At 40.3% G+C, this 20,533-nt stretch overlaps 1 protein-coding gene across 3 annotated transcripts in view; it reads right to left on the reverse strand.

The window, feature by feature from the left end:
* Positions 1-20,533, reverse strand: part of kdm4b (lysine (K)-specific demethylase 4B) — a 479,386-nt gene that overhangs the window by 294,518 nt on the left and 164,335 nt on the right. For all 3 annotated transcript variants that reach the window (XM_043720917.2, XM_043720921.2, XM_043720920.2), the window contains one exon: positions 20,001-20,050. In XM_043720917.2, coding sequence (XP_043576852.2) covers positions 20,001-20,050 — 50 coding nt within the window. The remainder of the gene's footprint in view (positions 1-20,000; positions 20,051-20,533) is intronic.

A 20,533-nucleotide genomic window follows, 5' to 3' on the forward strand; every position in this document is an offset into this window, starting at 1 on the left:
CAGCATCAATGACATCACCCTTCATTCTTTGAGACTCTAGTGAATACAGAGTTAAAAATCACAACACCAGGTTATAGTCCAACAGGTTTAATTGGAAGCACACTAGCTTTCGGAGCGACGCTCCTTCATCAGGTGATTGTGGAGGGCTCGATCGTAACACAGAATTTATAGCAAAAATTTGCAGTGTGATGTAACTGAAATTATACACTGAAGAATTGATTGTATAATTTCTTCAATGTATAATTTCAGTTACATCACACTGCAAATTTTTGCTATAAATTCTGTTACGATCGAGCCCTCCACAATCACATGATGAAGGAGCGTCGCTCCGAAAGCTAGTGTGCTTCCAATTATACCTGTTGGACTATAACCTGGTGTTGTGTGATTTTTAAACTTGGTACACCCCAGTCCAACACCGGCATCTCCGAATCATGACTAGTGAATACAGACAGTCTCCTCAATCTTTCCTCAGAACACAATCCAACCAATCCAGGTTGGTGAATCTCTATTGCATTCCCTCGATGGTTTACATGTACTTCCTTAGATAAGGAGGCTAAGATTGTACACACTACCCCAGGTGAGTACTGTTACCAAGACAATATTTATCACTCTAACTGGTGGGGGGGTGGGGCACCATTCACTATCTTCTCTACCAACACCAGCTAAGAATCATTCTTTGTTTTCTCAATGTGTACTCACTCATTCACAAGAGGAAAAAGGCATGTCAGGCTACACTGTGTACTCCTGCTCCTGTCTCATGTTTTATAACAGTTATCTGTTCAGTTAAAATGCTAGATTATCAAACACAATAATTTTCACAGACAGGCAGAATTTGCTAGAAAAGCTCAGAGTTAGCATTTTGTGGCACGAGACCCTTCCTCAGAACTCAGGAAGGGGGAATTCTGAGGAAGGATCACTTGACCCGAAATGTTAACTCTGATTTCTCTCCACAGATGCTGATCTTTTCCAGCAATTTTTGTTTTGTTTGTGATTTACAGCATCAGTTCTTTCGGTTTTTGTACAATAACATTCACATCTGGTTCATCAATGTCCCTCATAGTAACAACAGAAAATGTTGGCTTTCAACTTAATGCCACATAATCGTAACATTCAATCACATTTAAAATCCCGATCGATTCCATTACTGGAAAGGAACGTGAGTTGGTGGCAGATATTACAGCTAACAGAAAAATGCACCACTGCTGACCTGAACTAAATTTTTAATTTGAATCATGTTTTCTACTGCATCAGTCAGAATGGAGCTGGAATTCAAAGCTTCAGTACCACATATCTGGAGTTAATTTATTAAGCCCAGAAAGGATGTTTTTATTTTAAATCACAAATAGAGGTTGCGCAAAATTGTCAACTAAGAAAAATTTTCAACTTATCGCATCAACACTATGAAAAGGAATTTGTGGTTCCACTGACAGCAAAGTTTAGCATTGATCAGCATGGCTGTGCAAAGCTGACAGCAACTTTGGGCATTCACACGCAGCTAAAAGCAGAAATCAAGAAGTTACTGCCACAGATAGCTTGTGCATCCAGAGTGTACAGTCTGCTGCAGTCTTTGCAGATACAACTTACATGGTACAATAAACATTTGACATAAAATTGAACATTTTAACATCCCATTCACACTGTTAAAAACCATTAAACTTGGGGCTCTCGGAATTTTTAACATGATGCTCTGTTTTACATGGTGAATAACCTATTTGGCTCAGAAATCCTAACTTTCAAAATCTAGAATGTAGTTTGTCTATTTCATGATAAGAAATTGATCAAATTTAAAATAATGTTAGGAAAAATAAATCTGTCATAATCTGGTGAATAAACAGTAACTGCAATTCATTAGACTTAACATCGCCCATTTTGGTTACGGGGACTTGCTGTAACTTGAGATACAAAACAGTGCACTGACTGCTACTGAACATATGGAACCTGTGAGAACAACAAATCAAATTTATCAAGCTGTTTAAAAAGGTTTTTTCACTAAATTGCAGAAACAATAACTTGCCGTGGTATAACCAAATCTGTAATGAGTATGCAAAGCACACGAAAGTCATGCTCTTCAACGTACACTATTTGAATGAGGAGCCAGGCAGTGAGGTGCCATTTTCATTCAATTTGTACATTCTGGCCCGATAGAATCAAGCTTCCAAAAAAAATAACCAAATGAAGCCTGGAATTGATCCCATGATTAATTGATCCATATGGTGTAGAATTTAATAAACTTTGAAGAAATAAGATACATAATAAGAATATTTTAAACAACATTTGTGTTTTATTGTCAAATGGTCTAAAAAAAGTTATCAAATTGAACCACTTTTAAAAAAGGTCACACTACTCGACATCTAACCTTTAGCTCAGTGCATCAATATAGATTCAATTGTAAGAACGCAGTATTTGGGTGTAATTTACAGCCAGACCATACAGACAACAGAAACAAAATGCCAGGGAAAAGGGCAAGTAAAAGATCTGACTTAACTGTGTTATTTTAGTTTAAAAAAAGCATACTTGATGTTTAAATGAGAATTGAATGGGGAAATGCTCAAAAGAAGTAATAGAACCAGTACAAATGTTTATTTGGTTAGGGGTACTTTAACAGTTAATAGACATTTTTTCAGACTGGAGGTCCGTGACCAACAGTATTCTGCAGGGATTGGTGCTGGGCTCACTGTTGTTTGACATTTATATAAATGATTTGGATGAAAATACAGTAAACATGGTTAGTAAGTTTTTAGAATGACAGACATAGGTGATGATGCACTGGACAGTGAAGGTTATCTCAGGAGTACAACTGGACCTTGATCAGATGGGCCAATACGCCAAGGAGTGGCAGGTGGAATTTAATTTATATAAATAAGAGGTGTTACATTTTAGTAAGACAGAAAAAAAGGCAGAACTTGCACAGTTAACAGTTAATAGTAGGGCCCTGGGGAGTGTTGTCAAACTAACAGACCTACAGGTTCAGGTACATAGTTGCAATACAGGGAGACAGAATTGTTAATGCGGCATTTAGCACACTTAAGAGACAGATGTACAGCAGGGAAATAGCCCATGCCAACCAGATATCCTGAATTAATATAGTCCCATTTGCCAGCACTTGGCACATATCCCTCTCAACCCTTCCTATTCATGTACCCATCCAGATGCCTTTTAAGTGCTGTAATTGTACCAGCCTCCACCACTTCCTCTAGCAATTCATTCCATATGCATACCACCCTTTGCGTGAAAAAAATCATTCCTCTCACCTTAAATCTATGCCCTCTAGTTCTGGACTCTCCCACCCCAGGGAAAAGGCCTTGTCTATTTCCCCTATCCATGTCCCTCATGATTTTACAAACCTCTACAAGGTTATCTGTCAGCCTTCGGTGCTCCAGGGAAAATAACCCGGACCTATTCAGCCTCTCCCTACATCTCAAACCCTCCAACGCTGGTAATATCTTTGTAAATCTTTTCTGAATCCTTTCAAGTTTCACAACATCCTTCCTATAGAAGGGAAACCAGAATTGCACACAATATTCCAAAAGTGGCCTAACCAATGTCCTGTTCAACCGCAACATGACCTCCCAACTCCAATACTCAATGCTCTGACCAATAAAGGAAACATACCAAACACCACCTTAACTACCCTTTCTACCTGTACTCCATTTTCAAGGAACAATGAACCTGCATTCCAAGGTTTCTTTGTTCAGCAACACTCCCTAGGAACGTACCATGAAGTCTAAGTCCTGCCCTCATTTGCCTTTCCAAAATGCAGTACCTCAAATTTATCTAAATTAAACTCCATCTGCCACTCCTCATCCCATTGGTTCATCTGTTCAAGATCCTGCTGCACTGAAGTGCCCTTCACTGTCTACCACATCTCTAACTTTGGTGTTATCAACAAACTTTCTAACCATACCTCCTATGCTCACATCCAAAACATTTACATAAATGACAAAAAGCAGTGAACACAGCACTGATCCTTGTGGCACACAACTAATCACAGACCTCTAGTCTGAAAAGCTACCCTCTACCACCATCCTCTATCTTCGAATCAGTTCTGTATCCAATCGGCTCGTTCTCCCAGTATTCCAATGTGATCTAACTTTGCTAACCAGTCTACCACGACAAACCTTGAACGTTTTACTTAAGTCAATATAGATCACATCAACTACTCTTCCCTGATCAATCCTCTTCATTAGATGAGGAAGATTCAAAATAAGTGTTTTGCATCAGTCTTTACCATGGAGGTGGCGATGGAAGATGCGGAATGCGTGGAAATAGATGGTGACATCTTGAAAAATGTCCATATTACAGAGATGGTGGTGCTGGATGTTTTAAAACACGTAAAGGTGGATAAATCCCCAGGACCTGATCAGGTGTATCCCAGAATTCTGTGGGAAGCTATTGGAAGTCATTGCTGGGTCCACTGATAGTAACAGGCCAGATACCAGAAGACAGGAGGTTGGTTAAAGTGGTGTCACTATTTAAGGTGGTAAAGAAACACGAGAGAACTATAGACTGGTGAGCCTGACATGGGTGGAGTGGGCAAGTTGCTGGAGGGAACTCGGAGGGACAGGATTTACATGTATTTGGAAAGACAAGGACTGATTAGCAATAGTCAACATGACTTTATTCGTGGGAAATCATGTCTCATGAACTTGATCGAGTTTTGCCTTTATTGGTCAGATATTTGAGTATAGGAGTTGGGACATCATGTTGAGGTTGTACACGACAAGTCAATGAGGCCAAACCTAGAATACTGTATACAATTCTAGTCACTCTGCTATAGGAAGGAAATTGCAAAATAGGAGAGGGTATAGAAAAGATTTATAAGAATGCTGCCTGTACTGGAGGGTTTGACTTATGATGAGAAGCTAGAGAAACTGGGACTTTTTTCACTGGTCCATCGGAGGTTGAGAGATGATGGAGCTTTTTAAAATCATTTGGGGCATAGATACACTAAACAGCAAAGATTCAGTTTTTATTAAAAAAGTTATTTGATTTGGTCAAAATGTTTAAAAAGTACTGCAAAGAACAGCAATTACTCAAGCAAAAAAAATACTAAAGGAGATTCTACCAGAGGTCGAGTAGGAAATGAGTGAAAGATCACTTCCTCTGGTTAATGAATTGATGATGAGAAAACATATTGTGAAAGTAAGAGATTACAATGGAGTGACTTTTGTGCGGAGTGCAGGGGTCGATTACATAAAAAAGGCTTAATAATCATACTTTTCAAAAACTAGGTCAAAAACTGTATATGGTCTTGGATTGAGGGGGAAAATGCTGATGGGCAGTAAAGCAAAAAAACAAAGTAACTTGAATATCCAATGTCATTCATGCTATTGGCTTAAAGACCAAGGACAGTGTGGAAGTATAAAGCGTGCAAATTCTGAGATCAGAGGAATTCAGCAGCTAATAAATGTTGTTGCATTTTAGAATAGAACTTAGAATCCCTGCAGTATGGAAACAGGCCCTTCGGCCCAACAAGTCCACACCAACCTTCCAAAAAGTAACCCACCAAGACTCATCCCGCTACCCTATTTACCCCAGACTAATGCACTTAACCTACACATCTCTGAACACTGGGCAATTTAGCTTGGCCAATTCACCCAACCTGCACATCTTTGGACTGTGGGAGGAAACCAGAGCACCCAGAGGAAACCCACACAGACACAGGGAGAATGTGCAAACTCCATGTCGTGGAAATTAAATTAGCAAGAGCGAATCGAACCCAGGTCCCTGGTGATGAGAGGCAGCAGTGCTAACCACTGCGTCACCTTGCCGCCAAGTTGTGTCTTATGTGGATTGAAGAACTCAAATGTCAAAATAAAGGTAACAGGGGTTACAACTTCTGATAAGTGAAGATAGTAGAGGGTGCATGAAAGTAAGGGTGAGGTTCATATGAAGGTGGTGGTGGGCAAAGATGAACCATGTTTGTGAGAGAAGAAATTGAGATCCTGATGATGGAACAAGTGTGACAAAAGCACAGTGTGCAGTTGAACGTTTGAACGTATAAAGTTCCAAGCTACATCCTTATTTAGTTGAATGATAAATCTCACAGATATGCCACTAAAGAAAGCATGTACGTACACTCCAGTAGGTACGACCAGAATTAGGATAGAAATGCCTCTCAGGTGGTACATTGAAGAAAGATGTGGAGAAGAATGAAATAGTAAATGATGCTGGGAGGATACTGAAACATTTAGGAGAATGAAGAATAGCAGAAAATCAAGATCATGTAATATATAATTAGTGACCGTTATTAGTGTTCTGGGTGAGACAGAAACAGATCAAAGGATTGCCAATAATGCGTGATGGAGAAGTGCTAAGTATTTAAGACAACCGTACAAAGATAGAAATAAAGCAATAATTCAAAAACATGCAGCTGTAACAGGTGAGCTTCCTGAAGACAGGAATGATAAAATGTTATATAGCTGAACTGCAATTTAATTAAAGAAATATAAAATCTTCAAATTTAGGATCAGGTTAAAAATATTTATCAGCTTAAAAAAAAAGGCTACTCTTTAGACAGACTGGTAAGTTAGTTTCAAATAAATGAATCACACACACCATATTAGCATTTTTAAAAAAAAATTCACAAATATTCCCTTGCCCTGTATACTCAGCTGGTGATGACTGCCTCAGTTAAATATTCCCAACTAGCTACTGCAGCTGACTTGCCACATTCCCCATAGGGCTGTTAACCCTTGTGACACTGATGTGGCTCCCTGTAGGTAAGGAACAAATTCAAAACAAGTTTCTACAGGATGGGAAACAGAAACATTTCTCCACCACCCCGCAAAGTATTTGTGGGAAGATACAAGATGCATGGTAGTTAAAATCATTCAGTAAACAGTAAAAATAAGAACAAACACAGGTCTTTTAAAAAAGGAGAACAGCCAAGGTGTACAGCTTTTGCAGAACAGTATACAGAAGTCCAAAAATATTGGTTTTCATTGTACACAGATATTGCTGAAATGGTTCAATTTATACAAGTACTTTATCACATCAGTATTTAAATGTTATGATTTGCAAAGTGCATTAACAGCCATTACAGAGACAAATACCACACAATTTTGGCAAAAGCAAACAGGACTTTTTAAAAGTCACAACACAATCCAGCAAAGTCAACACCATTTTCTGAAAAAGATGCCATTGACAAATTTATTAAACTTCTTTAGGGTTGCAACAAGCAGGGTGAGCGTATAAAGAGATTCAATTAATATGGAATTTGGAGTTTCAAAACACATTCAACGAAGTGTCACACAAAACATTACCATACAAACTAAAAGCTCGAGTGAACCATGGCATATGGTAAGAGCAGGACAGCTTCCTGGTCAGCCAGAATTATATACAGATGAAGCACAACAGCCTTCTCTGTTAAAAGACTCTACAGACAGGCTTTTGCCATGCGCAAGTAGCTTCATTTGCAGAGATATTGGGTAATCAATTGGCATGGATCAAGCATTAGCTAACTAAGAGGAAGCAGTCGGGAAAGGTCGTTTTCAAGCTCAGTCAAGGCAAGCAGGAGCAAAGCAGAAAACAAAGTAGGACTAATTAATTGAAATATATTTATTTCCAATGTAAGAGGCCTGACAGGTTAGGTAAATGAACTCTGGGCTTGGCTGGAACCAAGAATCTGGGATATGACAGTTATTATGTAGACATGGCTCAGGGATGGACAGGACTGACAGCTTAATGCCCCAGGGTATAGATGCGAAAGGAAGGACTTGGGGGGGGGGGGGGGGGGGGGGGGGGGGGGTTGGTGCGAACATTACGGCTGTACCTGGGTAGGATATTTCAGAGAGTACATAGTGAATTTATTGGGGTGGAATTGAGAAATACGAAAGGGATGATCACCTTATTGGGATTGCATTATAGAACCTAAACGGTCAGCAGGAAATTGAGAATCAAGTTTGTAAGGAGATCTCAGTTATCTGCAAGAATAATAGGGGAGTAATGGTGGGGGATTTTAACTTTCCAAAGACTGGGACTACCATAGCGTGAAGGGCTTGGACAGAGAAGAATTTGTTAAGCGTTCTGAAAAAAGAAACATCTTATTCAATATGTGAATGCACCTATTAGAGGAGGAAAACTTGACCACGCCTTGGGAAATAAGGCCGTGTAAGTGACTGAGGTGTCAGTGAGGGAGAATCTTGGGGGCAAATGATCAAAATTCTATTAGTTTTAAAATATTTATGGAAATGGATAGACCAGATATTAAAGTTGAAGATCTAAATGTGAGGAAGGCTAATTTTGACAGTATTAGGCAAGAACTTTCAAACGTTGACTGGGTGTGAATAATGGTACTGGATGAAAATGAGATCAAGATTGGCTCATGAGACAAAGAGGCTGTCTAAAAAGGATAATTGCCTGTAAGTTCAGCAAATACCTTGCAGAATATTATGAATAGTTCAGTTACTGAATTGCAATGACATCTAAATGTAACAAGAGCGTTTTGAGAGATGCAATCAATAAATTTGTTTGTCTATATCAATCCAGTGACTACAGAAACCTAAGCTTGACTGGAGTGATTAGTACATTGGCATCACTACTGCATCAACCATAGTTGTAAGGTGGGCATGGATTACACTACAACACAGATGTAGTGTTGAAGCATACTATTGCCCTTTGTAAAATATTATTTGAATTCTAGGAGTCAGACTGCCAAGCTCCCAGTATTTGTTCCGTTAATTCTATCTTCCATCACCTACAGCAGATAGCAGAGACAACTTGTGAAACTAGGGTTGGCTCCTCGAAAAGCAAAGTATACAAAACTTTTTGTTTGGATTCTTTTTCTTGAGCAGTTCCTCAGGACCAAGGATGACTTTCTCCCATTCCAGTCAACGAATTCTAAAATGACTGCATTGCACGTTTCAATCGGAGGAATCTGCCACATAGGACAGTTTTGCTTGGTGAATTGCTTGCAGACAGGTTATTTGGAAGTTTGTGCAATCTAAGCTTCCCTCAGCATTTTCTTGACAAGTCTCTCACTATGTTTGGTGCCTTTCCCATTTTGGTCAGTGAAAAGCCAGGGACCCACACAAGTCACCTTTGACACCCATGTTCCTGGGGCTCAAACTCTCAATTCTCTAACATCTTAGTACCTCGGAGCTACTATTACATCCTCAAGGCCTCATCCCAAGACAAACTTTTTTTCTTACAATTTTCAGATCCTCTTCAACATTTAAAGGTCAGCGCATGGTAAAACTACTTGACAAAAGCATCCAACTTAAAACAAGCAAAGACACTTGAGCTATTCCATTTCTAAATTAACACATGACAGAAAGCAATCTTTCTGGAGAAATCACTGCATCAAAAACAGAATGGCACCATGAGTGAATGACAAAGTTTTGATCGTTAACTACGTCAATTTGAATATATTCCCTCTTCCCACAGTTTTATGCGAATTAGATCCACACATCAATATCACAGGCTCAAAATTATGGATGATCAGAGCCATCGAGGAGAAAGTGAGGACCGCAGATGCTGGAGATCAGAGCTGAAAATGTGTTGCTGGAAAAGCGCAGCAGGTCAGGCAGCATCCAAGGAGCAGGAGAATCGACGTTTCAGGCATGAGCCCTTCAAGAATGAGGAAAGTGTGTCCAGCAGGCTAAGATAAAAGGTGAGGAGGGACTTGGGGGAGGGGTGTTGGAAATGAGATAGGTGGAAGGAGGTTAAGGTGAGGGTGATAGGCCGGAGTGGGGGTGGGGGGCAGAGAGGTCAGGAAGAAGATTGCAGGTTAGGAAGGTGGTGCTGAGTTCGAGGGTTGGGACTGAGACAAGGTGGGGGGGGGAAATGAGGAAACTGGAGAAATCGGAGTTCATCCCTTGTGGTTGGAGGGTTCCTAGGCAGAAGATGAGGCGCTCTTCCTCCAGCCGTCGTGTTGCTATGGTCTGGCGATGGAGTCGTCCAAGGACCTGCATGTCCTTGGTGGAGTGGGAGGGGGAGTTGAAGTGTTGAGCCACGGGGTGGTTGGGTTGGTTGGTCCAGGTGTCCCAAAGGTGTTCTCTTAAACGTTCCACAAGTAGGTGGCCTGTCTCCCCAATATAGAGGAGACCACATCGGGTGCAGTAAATGATGTGTGTGGAGATGCAGGTGAATTTGTGGCGGATATGGAAGGATCCCTTGGGGCTTTGGAGGGAAGTAAGGGGGGAGGGGGCTTGAAGGGCTCATGCTTGAAACGTCGATTCTCCTGCTCCTTGGATGCTGCCTGACCTGCTGCGCTTTTCCAGCAACACATTTTCAGCTCTGATCTTCCAAACCAAAGGAGTCGCCATGGGCACCCGCATGGGCCCCAGCTATGCCTGCCTCTTCGTAAGATATGTGGAACAGTACATCTTCCGCAGCTACACTGGCACCACTCCCCACCTTTTCCTCCGCTACATCGATGACTGTATCGGCGCTGCCTTGTGCTCCCACGAGGAGGTTGAACAGTTCATCCACCTTCCACCCCGACGTCAAATTTACCTGGACCGTCTCAGACTCCTCCCTCCCCTTCCTAGACCTCTCCATTTCTATCTCAGGCGACCGAATCAACACTGACATTTACTATAAACCGACCGACTCCCACAGCTACCTAGACTACACCTCCTCCCACCCTGCCCCTGTAAAAACGCCATCCCATATTCCCAATTCCTTCGTCTCCGCCGCATCTGCTCCCAGGGGAACCAGTTCCAATACCGAACAACCCAGATGGCCTCCTCCTTCAAAGACCGCAACTTCCCCCCAGACGTGATTGACGATGTTCTCCACCGCATCTCCACCACTTCCCGCTCGTCCGGCCTTGAGCCCCGCCCCTACAATCGACACCAAGTCAGAACCCCACTGGTACTCACCTACCACCCCACCAACCTCCAAATTCATCGCATTATCCGTCGCCACCTCCAAATGGACCCCACCACCAGGGATATAATTTCCCTCCCCTCCCCCATCAGCGTTCCGAAAAGACCGCTCCCTCCGTGACTCCAACCTCCACTCCCGGCACCTTCCCCTGCAACCGCAAGAAATGCAAAATTTGCGCCCACACCTCCCCCCTTACTTCCCTCCAAGGCCCTAAGGGATCCTTCCATATCCGCCACAAATTCACCTGCCACACACACCATTTACTGCATCCGCTGCACCCGATGTGGCCTCCTCTATATTGGGGAGACAGGCCGCCTACTTGCGGAACATTTCAGAGAACACCTCTGGGACACCTGGACCAACCAACCCAACCACCCCGTGGCTCAACACTTCAACTCCCCCTCCACCAAGGACATGCAGGTCCTTGGACGACTCCATCGCCAGACCATAGCAACATGACCGCTGGAGGAAGAGCGCCTCATCTTCCGCCTAGGAACCTTCCAACCACAAGGGATGAACTCCGATTTCTCCAATTTCCTCATTTCCCCTCCCCCCACCTTGTCTCAGTCCCAACCCTCGAACTCAGCACCACCTTCCTAACCTGCAATCTTCTTCCTGACCTCTCTGCCCCCCACCCCCACTCCGGCCTATCACCCTCACCTTAACCTCCTTCCACCTATCTCATTTCCAACACCCCTCCCCCAAGTCCCTCCTCCCTACCTTTTATCTTAGCCTGCTCGGCACACTTTCCTCATTCCTGAAGGGCTCATGCCTGAAACGTCGATTCTCCTGCTCCTTGGATGCTGCCTGACCTGCTGCGCTTTTCCAGCAACACATTTTAAATCAGAGCCATCATGTCTTAGATATGTTTAAAAATACATTACATATATTATTGCTTATATGACACAAAGTTTATGTTCAATGTCTATATTTATCATAGAAAAACCATGAAAACATTTATGATATAAAAGCTATTGCATAGGCAGTCTTGTTAGTTTGACAATAATAGAATCAAATCATAAAATACTTTGAAAAGAATTGCCCTTTGTTCTGCAATCAAATTACCAATGTTTTCAATGAAGCAAAGTAAATCTTAAATTCTTTAAGTAACATTTAATTATTCATTCACCGGCCAAGAGAATTGCTGGCTAGACCAGTATTTATTCCATATTTCTGATTGGAGATCAGAGATACCGACCAGGGCAGTGCCAGCACCAGCAACATCCACCACCGTCCAAACCGACAGGGATCAGCATAAGGTCATCGAGACCCTCTGTCCCAGCTCAGATAGATAGGTTAGGGTGAGCTTCAGGATTGACGGTGCAGGACACTCCCAAGGAAGGGAAGCAGGAAAAGACCAAGGGATTAGCAACTTCTCTCTGTTCCCCCTTGCCCCGTCACCCAGAAATCAACAGCTCTCTATAGTTTTAAACCCACAGTACCAAGTCAGAACTGTAAGGATTAATTGGGGTAGAAGTGAGCTGGCAGATATGTCTCACTTCCTATGATCTGTAACATTAAAACAAACAAAATTGAACTGATTTTCAATAAAAATCAGAGTTTCCTTTGCCTCAGAAGCATCTGCCTCTTGTGTTTTTCACCACACCTCACTATGTAAGCCCAGTGACAGAACCAGGGAGCTAGTGTACAATAAATCAGCCAGCACTCCCTGCACTTGAGACTTTTACGGATATACTGAATTCCAATTCCATGATCTGCTGTGGTGAGATGCGAGCCCAAGTCTCCTGGTTATTACCAGTATCTCTGGATTAGCAATTCAGTGATAACACCATTAGGTCAACACTTTCCATTCACTTTTAACATTTTTTTTCGTTTTTTGTTTCAAGATCTTACCCTGACACAGCTTGAGCAGATATCTTTAGCTAAATAATTGCAGAGAATATCTTGCATGTCCTGAGCATGTGTAATTTGCATATTTTCCCCTTGTGGGATCAGTGCACCATTAAGAGTTGATGGATGGAAGAGCAAGTTCCTCTCCTCCAAAGATGCGAAAGCTTTACTTTTACCACGATAAACTAAATAAACTGCAGTTTGAATTCTCAAAAGATTTATATTCTGAAAGATTACTAAATGTTAATTTCTATATGAACTATACAAAGTCAATACCTGTCAACAGGAGCACAATCTGTAATATTCCCAATTTCTATGGTCTCCCTGCATAGTTCTCCTAGATGTTCCAACATTCTCAAAATCTCTCTAATATTCCTGGTATTCCAATCCCAGACAACACCATTTTAGGACACCTAACCAACTGTTAGGTCATAAGGCCACAGCTCCCCGAGTTCTCCAGATTCTTTCCAATGTTGATAAGTTAATGCATTGAGTAACATAACTTACATAATACCCTTGCTTCATCACAAACAAAGAACATAGAGCTCCTCCAGTTGGTGAAAACTGACAAAGGCTTCCAAATAAATCATTGATAGTCAAGGTGGCAGCTTGGCTCATCTGGTAGCATCTACCCCATATCAGGGTATGTGCACATACAAGTTGTCACTCCTGGTTTTCAGAAAAGGATGGTCTCAAATCCTTTCAAGTGAAATTTTAATTTGAAAAAAATCTGCCTGTTTTAAAAAAAAATTTACCTTTCCATTAACAGAGAAGAAATTGTGGATTTCGGTCTTCTTGCTTAACATTCCTCCAGAAAACAACCCTATCAAGTGCAGTCTGGCTGGTCAAGCTCAATGTGCTTTGTGGAATGTTGATGGTACAGACAAACACTACAAATCAATTTGAAACATTTTGTTTAAAACACTGGAGATATAATTAACAGCATGATAGAGGACAATACAAATGTAGCATCTATTATGTACCACCACACAGCCAAAACACAAACTCACTGAGATTATTTTGGGATCCATTTTAAAAAGTGTGTAAAGAATATATTTTCAGCGATTACCTAATTATTTGAAACTAAAATGGTGTTAATTCTGCATTACCTGGTTAATTTTATATAGCTTTCTCCCTCCTATTGTGTTAGCAACTTTTCAATTGCATCTGTCACAATGGCTACCCCTTGTCTGGATTAGTGGTGCTGGAAGAGCACAACAGTTCAGGCAGCATCCGAGGATGCTCTTAATGTTATTAACAGTCAGTTTAAATGTCCTCAACAATGCAACTCACTATTATGAATGATTAGCAGAGATAATGTAATCATTCTCCGTGCTGCAAAGTTTTTTTTTAAAAATCACTTTCCAAACACTAAAAACTTCATTATTAACATTCTGCACTCATCAGTGAATGAGAAACTCAGAAAACCTTGAACTTGTACCTAATAAAACAGTGCCAGATGTATTTAAAAGAATGAAAGTGAATAAAATAAGCTGTCAACTGTGTTATCTAATTAATTCAATACAGCTCCCTTGGGCTTGTCTCTGCATGAAAAATTTTGCATTAAGGACAAATTCAACGAAGCAGTCCAGAGGCATAACTGAGTACTATCCAGACAGTGCCAGGTTGTTCATAATAATGCTGGGTCAGATTACCAGTGAACATCAGCTTTTTTTCCACGACTCTCAAATAAACACGTCAAACAGAACTTGCATTTAGATAGCACATTTCAGGACCTCAAGATGTTCTGAAGTGTTTTAGAACCATACCATCAGAGTCATACAGCACAGAAACACACCCTTCGGTGCAACTCGTCTATGTCAACTAGACATCCCAATCTGATCTAGTCCCATTTGCCCATATTTGGCCCATATCCCTCTCAACCTTTCCTACTCATAAACCCAACCAAACGTCTTTTAAATGTTGTAATTGTAGCAACTTCCACCACTTTGTAACAATGTCCAAAGAGTGTATGGTCACTTTAATATACAAAGTGTTTTCTGAATTTAAAGTACAGCCAGTATACAAAACTACTAAGAGGTTGGCTGTGCCAAAATAGATACATGTGACAAGTGCATACTAAAATGGATACCAGAGTTTCTGACAACAATTCAAATTTAAACAATTAATTTAAATTTATGCCCAGGATACCAAACGCAAACTGAGTTTGCATTTACTGTATTGACAACATCGGACTAATGAGAAGGTACGATGTTGGTGGTATAAAGGGGGGGGCATTTTGAAAATTAGGCAGAGCAATTGCCATTGAACCGGACAGCAACTGCCATCTGTAGAAATAAACACCTTGCTCTTTTAAAACAAATGTCTCAGAAGGCACTATCAAAAGATACCTTTTACTGCTTTTACAGGAAAGGTAAGACAATGACCTGGAAGGAAGACAGCATAAGAGACTGTACGGACTTAGGGATCAAGTTAATGTAACGCTTAATAATTATGTTATTTTATATGGTTGGAATCAGATAGTGATTAGTAGAAAATGAGGACTGCAGATGCTGGACACCAGAGGCAAAAAGCATGGTGCTGAAAAAACCCTTCATCAGGACTTATACTCTAAATGTTCACTTGCCTGCTCCTTGAATGCTGACTGACCTGCTGTGCCCTTCCAGCGCCACATTTTGAATCAGATAGTGATTAGTTAAACAAAACATGGATTGGATTTTTAATAGTTTTTGTTTAGTGTTCACTGTTGGGTTAGGGAAATAAATTGTTATTTTTTCTTTAAACAGTGGAAGTCAGGGTTTTTTTTTCCACTCACTTACACTTTTAGCAGATGGCAAGGCAAGCTTTTCTGGAATTTAATTAGCAGAGGGGTTCAACCTTCGCGTTGTAACAACTTCCACTGGCAGGTCGTTCTATACACACCAACCTGTGTGAAAACGTTACCCCTCAGTTTAAAACTATGTCCTTTAGTTTTGAGCTCTCCCACCCTAGAAACTATCCAAAGAAGAGAATGATGGCTCAGTGGTAAGCACAGTTGCCTCACAGCACCAGGGACCCGGGTTCAATACCCTCCTCAGGCGACTGTTTATGTGGAGTTTGCACATTCTCACTGGGCCTACGTGGGGTTTCCTCCAGATGCTCCGGTTTCCTCCCACAATCCAAAGATGTGCAGGTCAGGTGAATTGGCCATATTAAAATTGCCCATATATTGTTCAGGAATGTGCAGGTTAGACGCATTACTCTGGGGCAAACAGAGTAGTAGGGGAATGGGTCTGGGCGGGTTAGTCTTCAGAGAGTTCGTGTGGAGCTGCTTCCATACTGAAGGGATTCTATGATCCTATGATTTTCACAACTACTTGTTCCGATATAGGAAAATATTTCTTAATTCACATGCAAAAATATGTTGGGTTATGCACTTTGCAACAAGCACCTCTGTGTTGTTGATAAGATAGCATTTGTGACATTCCACCGTTCTTTAATGCAGCAATTAGCCCATTTATTTTAAATTCATTAACACCAGCAGCAAGAGAGCAGAGAAGGACATATCACATATTTTACAAAATATCCATGGTCAGCAGATACTTGGTGTTAAAGAAGAAAGTATTAACTATGCTCTTTATTCGTCACTGTAAACTATTATATATGCAAGGATGCATTTTTCTATGATACTGGATAACATTTTCCATAACAAAAGTCATCTAATATCAACGAATAATTTTTCATTTCTGAAAAATGTGCATGATCAGAGCTGAAACTGGTGGGTAATGGAAAACTTCCATACTTTTAAGCCAGGAAATACTGGTTCAAGAAAAAGTTTCAACTTCAAGTTCCAATGCTCCCTTTTGCTCTAATGAGAAATTAATTGTTCACGTCAGCCATTCTGATGGTCGCACTGAGCAAGGCTCCCATGTTACTGCCAACTGTACACAATTTTGGGAAGATTTGGACGTTGCTGCGCAGATTTTGATCAAAACTTTCTTCAAACATCCTTCCAGCTGGAGACTTTTATTACAGTCGAAACTGGATACATAACCTAGTTTTGCACAATTACTAGTGATAATGGGTCTTCAACATCAACAGCTACAAAATACTTGTTGTAGACTTCTTCCTGTGCTATATTATTCTATAACAAAATGAGGAATGCATTTCAGGAACTGCATATGTCCTTTACAAGAAACTTACTCTATTTTTAGTTCAGTTATTGACTAAGAATCCATGAAGCAAACCCAGCTATTTTTACCTGCCACAACCTGCTTATTGGGCTGCTAGTCTACTATGCTGTATATTGCCCTGTGTGTATTCAAAAGCTTCTCCACCTTGCAGCCAGCTAGATCATAAATATACAAAATAAGCAGAAATGCATTTTGTTGCTAAAACAATGACAAAAATGTTATGGAGAGATACAAAGCAATGGAAACACAGCTAAGTATCTAAATAACAGCTGTATGAATCAAAGATTAGTAGGCCCATAACACAAATACTAAAAGTTACTCCATCAAAACATTTATTTTGAAGAATGATTTGCTGGGGTTTCTTCGTCTAAAACTTATCAAAAGTAGTCCACGTTTCTTGGAAATGACACGAGTTCCTGTAATGCAATCCTCATTTTGTTAGAGGATAATTCAACATGTGGAACTTGCATTGACTCTTTCAAAACAAAAGTTCAGTCAGTTTCACGTCCGGTTCCTTTCCCATACCCCTGCAATTCTTTTCTCTTTCAATAATCTTTTTAAATTCTCTTTCAAAGATCATCACTGAATCTGCATCTACAATGCAGTCAGGGAGTGCATTTCATTTTGTAAGCCTCCAACTTCTAAGAGGAAGAGTCCATTGGCATTTATTTGAAGAGTATGGAGTAGGATTTTTTGTGTGATGTGGATGGTAAACACTTGCTAATATTAAAGAACAAGGAACACCCACCACTGCATTCACACACACCCAGCAAAATTTGGCAATGTACAAGTCCTGCCCAAGTTGCTTTGCTCTCCACCACATTAGTCCTTCCCAAGAGTTGCAGTATTGAAGTACATGGAAGGACTTCTCCACTTGATATCCAGGAAACACACTGATAAAAATTAAAAGTTTTCAATTCAAATAGTAGTGATTTTTAATGTTCCAACTCTCCATTACTACCATGTTATGACAAATCCTGTCCTTTACAAGCCTCTTTTGCACTCTGCAAACCAGAAATCCATGAATGATAACATTCATAGAGCAGGTGGTTTCAAGAGTTGCTATGTGGCTATATCAGTCTGCTCAGTAATGGGGCAGAGCCTCTTGCAAAGGTATCAAAGAACACTGAAGAGAAATTCAAAGTTGTGTGTGTTTCAAAGTCAAAGTCAGACTGCCAAAAATGAAGAGCTGCGATCCCTCGTGAAGTTTAAATGAGATTTGATAACTCACCATTTGCTTAACATATTGCTTATGTGATGTGCATTATGAGGTGTTCAGTCATGGTCTATTAGCTATATTTACTGTATATTAATTGAGAGAGACACAAGTTGTACACAGTGCAATTATATTACTGCTGTATATTTATACAGTAAACGTTTATTGCCGTTTTTCAAAATGATGATATTGTGTGACTTTATTTTCTAGTAAGACCCATGGGATCTCACACTATCTACTTCAACAAAAGAAAAGTTGGTGATTCAGAGATAGATTGTTCCAGATATGTAGCAGTCTTGTTCAAGAAAAATTTCTGTAATCTCTTCCCATTACACTCTTTGACCTCTCTGACCATGGGTGGAACCTTGCAGGACCTGAATTGTGTGAGCCATTGGAGAGATTTGTTGTAGAATCATGCAAGTAGTCCAAGGATGTCTAACTGAAATAGAAATTGCTTGAAAGGTCAGAAGGGTTACTGAAGGGTCTTTGGATCTGAAACATTAACTAATTTTTCTCCACAGACACTGCCAGACCTGCTGAATTTTCCAACAATTTCTGATTATGTGTGTGATTTCCAGAATCTACAGTGCTTTTTTGAAGTCTAACTCACCATTGGAAGCAACTTTTATGCTTTTGTTGAGCAGCTAGGCAAATTTCCTGTTGGACTGCGGCAAATTGCCAATTAAAGGTGGCAGGGTAATAGCTTGCTTAACACTTTAATAATACTACAATTTGCATTAATATTCAGCTTGCCATCTTACCAAACGTGCCAACCAAGCCAAAATGTTCAGAGGTCAAATATTTGGTGAATTCAGCTCACTGCTTGCTCCAAAAGGACCTTCACATGGACAACAGGCACCAACATCTCAAGGCACGGTCCATAGGCACCAACACACAAACACGTTCACAGACATTGCCATTTGACATATGCCAGCCTCACCAACCAAACAAAAAGGTCAGCTGCTCATGGCAGACAGAATCAAGATCATCTCTTCATAAAGGTTGAGGACTGAATGTTGGGATATCCCAACACCCATCTTGACTCTTTCCATCCTATTGTGGACTCTTTTCCTTCTGGAATATTACAGATGCAGGTATCAGAGATGAAAGTTGCGATACAAGTATTACTGTCAATGCAGGTGGGGAATAGGCAGCGCAGAAGGCATGCAGGGTTAGTGCTGTCAGAGACAAAAACAGAAATTGCTTGAAAAGCTCAGGAGATCTGGCAGCAATTGTGCAGAGAAATCAGAATCAACATTTCGGGTCTAGTGACCATTCCTCAGAATTTCTATTTTTGTTTCTAATTTACAACATCCTCAGATTTTTTTTCTATTTTTACTTAATGCCGTCAGAGGCTGGGTGATAGCAAGTGAGAGATTATGTGCAGACAATAGTAAAAGTAGCACAGTGTACAATTCAGATTGAATAATAAGTATTTGACACTAATGATCCTGTGAAATATTTGCTCTTTTGTCATTAAAAGTAATCATCAGTTCAATATTGAGGCATTCACCAATTTGTTATGTAGTACACACTCGAAGAGTCATAAAATACTGGCCTGACATCCATGTGATAGGCAGCATCATCTGTCATCTATGTGTATTGTTGAATACCCACTAATTATAGACTATTATTAATATAACATTGTGCATGGACTTCAACAACTTGTAAATGCAAACCTTAATGCTTAAGCAAGGTCTTAAATAACTACAAATTCTGAGACACCCTGCAGGTTTAAGCAATAGCACTGGTAATTTCTAACATATATCATTTTCTGATCTAGCTGTTATTATTTCTTGTTCCTCTTAATGGTGTGCTTTGTCTGTTAAGTTGATTTTGTTTGGCTCTACGAACATTCTGAAGGATACAAGTCTTATTACTGCAAAAAAAATATATAAACTGCAAAATTATTTCAAAGCTATTACATTTAGCATTAAATGATTGTTGTCATTTTTTTGTCTGCTTACCTTTTGCCAGTCGCTCCAGCCTCTTACCATGCTCTGGAGGTATTGCATACCTAAAATAAATGGAAACAGATCAAATTAGTCTATTTAAATTATAGCACATTTTTTAAAAATTTTAAAAAGTGTTTAAAATTTCTGCTGAACGAACCAGAAGGTTTCAAACACTGGATTGGGTTTGACTGTAGTCCTAAATGAGTTTTTTTTCAGCAAACCAAACAATTATTGACCAGATTGATGCACAAACACAGATCCTCAAATGACCTGTTGTATGTGTGGTTTGGGAAACTATAAATATGCAGATTTGACCACAAGTGACTTAAGTTTATTTTTGCCCCTTCGATATTAAATAGAGAAAACTGTGCCTTACAATCAGGCTGAGCTCCATCATTAAGCCCACATTAACCAGGTTTAACATTAATAGAGTTAGTTGGAGATAGTGAGAATCGCAGAAAGTGTGGAGCTGGAAGCAGCACAGATCGAGCAACATCTGATGAAAGGATCTGACCTGAAACGTCGATTCCCTTGGTCCTCAGATT

The sequence above is a fragment of the Chiloscyllium plagiosum genome, unplaced genomic scaffold (assembly GCF_037043375.1).
Source record: "Chiloscyllium plagiosum isolate Xiang-an unplaced genomic scaffold, Cpla_swu_hap1 HiC_scaffold_28, whole genome shotgun sequence".
Lineage (NCBI taxonomy): Eukaryota > Metazoa > Chordata > Chondrichthyes > Orectolobiformes > Hemiscylliidae > Chiloscyllium > Chiloscyllium plagiosum.